A 6,000-nucleotide genomic window follows, 5' to 3' on the forward strand; every position below is an offset into this window, starting at 1 on the left:
ATTTGAAGAGGAAGCCTGCCGAGCGATCACTGTACTTTTAGGGGTTCCCAGTTTCAGCAAAAGCTACATTGTACATGTGTGTGACAGCTAACGACTTGTCCACGCATTTCACGTGGGCTACTAGGGCCAGACTGAATCTTAGTAGACCCTCCTCTGTGCTGGTAAGTGAAGGAGCCTTGAAGCTCATGAGAACAGGCTGTTCAAAGCTAAGCTACATGTACCCCCATGTAGAAGCGATAACCACTACAGTTTGAAAGCTTTTCACAAATCATAATCTTACATCTGCAAAGTGTGTATGGTATACTGTAGGATTTTTACAGGTCCCTCAATTTCTTGTCAAGCCAATGACTTTTTCTTCGGTCCTGGGCATAGTGCCTGCTGTGACAATTGGATCATCCAGCCCTGTCTACTTCACTCTGAACACACAGTTCTTTACTTAAAATGATCAGTCTGAGCTTACAGGAACTACACATTGTAAGTACTGGACCAAACCTTATGCACAATGTTGGCATGTACACAAGCCACAACTCTTTGCCAACCTGTGAATACTGAATACGGGCAATTCACAATAGTGCGTCACCAAGAGTTTGCAACGCGTTGGCCAATCATGCTCTGATGGAGTGCTTCACCTACCGGGGGAGGGGGAATTCGTCCTACGTATATGGCCGTATATGGGTGTCTACTTACGTAAGATCGGCAGGTCATGGCGAGATGCTTGGCAAGAGCCATCCTCTCTGCCTCCTGCTCTTGCTTCTTCTCTGTCTCCAGCTGCTTGAACCGTCTCCAGTCTTCAATGACGCCTTTGGGACCCGTCTGCCAAAGACATGAGTACTTTCTTGAATGACAGGCAATTGCTGTCTGATGTGGGGGTGGCAATCTGAGCCGATTCACAGGTCAAGTCAACCGACAGGCTAGTCGAAGGTCACAAGCTCATGAGAATTCGCAGCGGGACAAACACTTTAAAACCGACTTAAAATTGACATCAAATTGGATGAGTTGCAATTGGCTTGAGGTTGGCTTTTCATGACTTTTCATCACAATTCTCCATTCATACGATAATTCCAAGAGCTGGTCTCCAATTCAGCTATTCAAAGCAAACTGCAGTAATTTTGGAAGCATGTTCTGAGAAGCACGTACAGTACCTATGTACCTATATCAGTGTCTTCAACCTGCGCGTGCATGCTCATGTACAGGTACATGTACATCAAAGCCTTCCTTTTTATTTTACGCACCTTTACTAAGCTGCTACGGGAATAAGCACAGGTGTATGTGTTTGGCAGGTCTCAAAGGTGCATTTAAGACTGGCTCAGGAGAATGGATGCAAAATGTCTAAGCCACAGGCGAGAGCATTATCAGCATTCATTCTCTTGATCCGGTAGTTTAAGACGGGCCAAGCACATATTTATTCCCATTCATAAAAATACCCTTTTTGTCAGAGAGTCAAAAGAAGTCAATGATTTCCAGCGATTCTGTCCTACAATTTTACTTTCATTTTCACAAACACCCCCGTCTATTTTATGGTATATTTCATGTGCATGTTATCCACAAGAATCTTCTTATATGGACTTGGCAGGCGAGTGGCAAGCTGCATGTGCACAAACTCCTGACCAATCAGAATCAATTAAACTGTCTCGTATCCATGTGCCAGCGCGTGATTTACTCAGCGGGCATTATCAAATGTTAATACACGATCAAGTTGCGTATTGTTGAATTTGGGAGACTGTCTGAGGTATTTATGACTATTCATTCACATTTGTTAAGTCTCAAAGTTTATATTAGACAACATGCAGCAGGAGACAAAACTCTGGGTCAGGAAACATCCAGTTTAATACTTGGTACTGCTTGGAAGGCGTTACTGCAGTGGTAACATATACTCACGTCTATGTACAAGCACCATGATGTGGGTGTGTATTTTGCTAAGTGACTACACTCTGTTGGTTGAAGGTGCATGGTACTTCCAGAAATCAGGGGTCGAAAAGTGTGACAGTTCCGTGTCCCTGTTACATCTGACCTTTGTTACTTGACATGGAAATATCACCAGAATTGATCTGAAACTATTACTATTTGTTTGGCAGGTTATTTGCATTAATTCATCACTCTTGGAAATTAGAAAATATGTTCTGAACTTACAAAATCATATGTCAGATGTGACAGGGACACAAAAAAATGGACCCCTAATTTCTAGAATTACCCAAATACAGTGCCAGTGCATGTAAATCTAAAACACATGTGTTCAGCCTCCGAAAAGAGTTTCACATCCAGCCACCATCACAGGTTTATAAATACGGCAAAGTTTTGAAACTATGACAAAACAGTAACTTTCTTTGAACCGTTTCAGATTTACCCTTGCAGAAAATACTTGTTGGCAAGTTACTCTAGCTAGCACGTGGTGGCTCGACCCTAAATCAGGATGTCTCATCTTCTTTGATATGGTACATGTGTAACACTCGACTGTGCAAGGTGTGCACTTACATGTGTTGCAGCGCCTCCCTTGAACTCTTCCATTTCTGACGGGTCCTCGGCAGGTCCCCTGACTGTCTTTGCTCCCTCGTCGCCGCTGCCGTTGCCATCATCCGTGTCTTCCTCGTCACTGCTGTAATAGTACTGGTCCTTCTCCCCGAGGATGCGATCGTCGAATCTGTCAGCCATGCTGTAACTGGTGAGAAGAGACGGGGTCAAACCCTTCACAGAATTAAGGTCAAATTTTAACTTGTTAGTACACAATACAGTGCTGATTGGTTTTGTCGGCAACAAAGTTGGCAATGACTGTTGCCGAAGACCCGTCATCTTTCAAAGTACATGTAAAAAAAGGCCATGACTTAATGCCATGTCCAGTTGACACACTGCATGAAGGGCACTGACAGGCACTTCATACGGGGAATCACCTAAATATGTACAAATGTACATGCATGTTCTTGTACATGGAGGTTGAAGTGACATCATGCAGGATTAATTTTGTGGAGAAAGAGGGCAGGCTTTTTGATCTTGAAGGAAAATGGGGTAAAAACAATGACAGCGACCACACACCCCGGGAACTTACAAGTACATGTGCATGCCACGGGACACACATGACAACAGTAAAAAATCCGCGACACACTACTGCCGACAGGTTGACTGATCTCTGATTGGCCCTTAACTTCAGTTACTGAGAGAATAGTCTTACTTTATGTATGTGTACCTACATGTACATGTACAGGTACGTACAGTGTGCACTGTCAAATCTTGTCAGGTGTCGTTTAAATTGTAAAAAGGGGAGAAACAAGTCACAGGTTAAACTTAACGAGTACTTCCAGCTACATGTAGGTTTGATTCCCAGCTCTTGACTTTTTTACATCCAAAACTTCACAACATTCTTCGTTTATTGTTAAATGTAACTCCATTTAATTACATGTACAGAGCAGGTACATCAGATTTATGGCTCAGACCGAACACACCCCAACTGTGTTTGTTTGTAGTAAACCAAAATTTCACGGACTTCTGCAAAGTGGAAATCGCCTAAATACATTGGTGGTTTGATAGTGTGAGTGATCCATACAAGCAAAAGGGATTTCACAGAAGGCGTTTTCGCGGAGTCTCCACTCTTTGGATTGACCGTTGTGGGGCCAAGGATACGAAAGGAGTCCAGTAGACTGGCCCCCCAGTCTGGATCTACTTCGAGAACTCAAAGTTACTACTGTGTGATACTCCGTGTGACTTTGAGCCAACAAGGTGTACATGGTGTGGTAACGCTATGGGGTTTGGAATCGATATTTTTGTTGTGAAATGGTTCACAGGTGTAAGAAAGCTATGAAATCAAATTTTCTCCTGTCAGCAAACGTGATTAATCTATACCTCTTAAAAAGCGGGATAACAAAGTTTCCGAGCATGAGACGAAGTATTTTTGAAAAAAAAATGAGATTTTTGCTCATCAGTTTCTCACTTCCATTGTGCATGCGTCGAGCCCACCAAGGATCACCCTTGCTCTGCATCTTGGTTCACTCATTTTCGGTGGCGGAAATGATATTTTGTGTTGTTTACATCGTGGGACCATCCTGGATGATGCTGTGACTTGGAAATACCCATAAGGCGGGACGCTGACATGTGCTGTGCTCATGTACGGCCTATGTGTAGCAGTGACAGATTACAAGACTTAAAAATCCCTCCCCCGGCACTGAAAATGGTCAAACTAAGATGCGGACTAAGTGTGGTCACTGGTGGGTGTGACGCATACAAAGTCTGATAAACACGAATGGCATGAACACATGATGAACTGACAGGCAACGTTTGCTGACGGGAAAATTTGATTTAATACTAACTATAATAGCTTTCTTACACCTATGAAAGTTGAAACCATTTCACCAAAAAAATTTGATTCCAAAATGCCATAGCGTTACGATACCATGTAAACCGTGTTAGCTCAAAGCCTGGGGCTAGTCCACTCCATGCTAACAATTAACAATTAAACAACATCATGCCTAAATCTTAATTCTCAGATGCCTACCTCTGCCTACATACCTGAGGCTTTAATGGTAAAAGACGAAATAGAGTCCCAACCGTTTGATCACCACATCACAACTTCACTGTTAGTGTTAACAAACATCAAGAAAAGGAAGCGGCCATATTTAGGCGTAATATTAGCCTCTAACCGTGCTTTAAAACGTACAATGTTCACGTTTGTCGAAGGCGAAAGTTCCAGCTATTGGGCTACATTACATTTTTTGGGCTATTATCTTAATCAGGGACACAAGATGGCGCTATTTAAGTTTTCTGGTCAGTTTATCGCACGCGTGTTTGCACGTCTGCGGTTCATCGGGGGTCACTGTGCAGTGAACTACATGTATTCAAGTCCCATTAACAATGTACATTGTTCAGGGTTCGACAACATGCGAGCCGACACCCATCAGGTTTCTCAACTAAAAATTAAAGTGTTGTTTGCCCTTAATCTCCCCACTCCTTTTCACTTTTAGTGGGTTAGCCAATTACACTTTTCCTGATTTTTTACACAAAATAAAGTCAACCCCCGCGAAAAGTGATAGTTCCCAAGCCTGCATGAGGTCATTTTTCAAATGGCATCCTACTTTTTTGGGCACTTAAGACCAGTAACCGATATGCTAACAATTCTTCCTTCACATGGAAGACTCCAGAACCAAGGAGTGTGATTCTAACAAATACATATATTTAACATGGGGGAAGGGAAGGTCGCTCTTTCAAAAGAAACTCTTGAGTCACTTTTCATGCTAATGAGGTGGACCGATGGTTCACTGCACCCCTACATGTGAGAGAGCTGGCCTCATTGATCTCTGCCTGCTGGGTAATACTTGCAATATCATAATTTTTATTATAGTTCAGAAATTCCCGGACTGACGCATAGAATTTTCTATCCACACAGGAAGACAACTGTTGCGATGCAGTAGTGCCGTGCATTGAGATTAATAATAAATCTCTTGTGGCGTTGTCCACCAATTAAAAAAAAATCAGACAGGAAGTGTAGGTATTCAGGCGTGTGCAATATGATGCCTAATGTGTTATTACATTTTGTTTCCAGATAAAGACAGCCTTTTGCCGGAATAAAATAGGCTGCACAGACGCTGTGTATACATGTGCATGTTTTATATTTCATTTTTTGGTAGGACTCGAGTCAACAGACCACGGGCAAAACAGTGAACCCTTGCACATTTTCAAACTGCACTAAAACAAAATGGAAAATTGATGAACTATCAGTGGCATATGCAGACAGGATGGGGAAAATTTGCTCTCCCCAAGACACGTCCACTTGTTGATACGCGTATCTGAATTTTTTATTCAATTCATTTCTTTGGAACTAGAAGCACCTAAGATGATTAACTGCACAATCAAACCTGATTGGGGAGGGGAGTTGAAAATTCTTTTAGGGGTAAGAAAACAAGACAGTCCTTTTTTTTGTGGGGGGGGGGGCATTTGCAACCCCCTCCGGCCCAAGACCTGTACCCGCCACTGTGAACATTTCACTTTCATTTTAAACACACAAACACACACTCACAG

The 6,000-nt window shown here is 42.6% G+C and overlaps 1 protein-coding gene across 3 annotated transcripts in view; it reads right to left on the minus strand.

The window, feature by feature from the left end:
* LOC110973986 (phosducin-like protein) overlaps positions 1-4,703 on the minus strand; it is a 42,943-nt gene extending 38,240 nt beyond the window's left edge. Inside the window, exons 1-3 of one of the 3 annotated variants that reach the window (XM_087135654.1) lie at positions 4,495-4,703; positions 2,473-2,682; positions 688-813 (exon numbers count right to left, since the gene is read on the minus strand). In XM_087135654.1, coding sequence (XP_086991780.1) covers positions 688-813; positions 2,473-2,649 — 303 coding nt within the window. In that variant the 5' untranslated portion in view covers positions 2,650-2,682; positions 4,495-4,703. Of the gene's footprint in view, positions 1-687; positions 814-2,472; positions 2,683-4,480 lie in introns of all 3 variants that reach the window. The other 2 variants (XM_087135653.1, XM_087135652.1) reach the window with 2 other exon arrangements.
* Positions 4,704-6,000: the final 1,297 nt, after the last annotated feature.

The sequence above is a fragment of the Acanthaster planci genome, linkage group LG04, assembly GCF_054643075.1.
Source record: "Acanthaster planci isolate LZ-2023a linkage group LG04, COTS_SCS, whole genome shotgun sequence".
Taxonomy (NCBI): domain Eukaryota; kingdom Metazoa; phylum Echinodermata; class Asteroidea; order Valvatida; family Acanthasteridae; genus Acanthaster; species Acanthaster planci.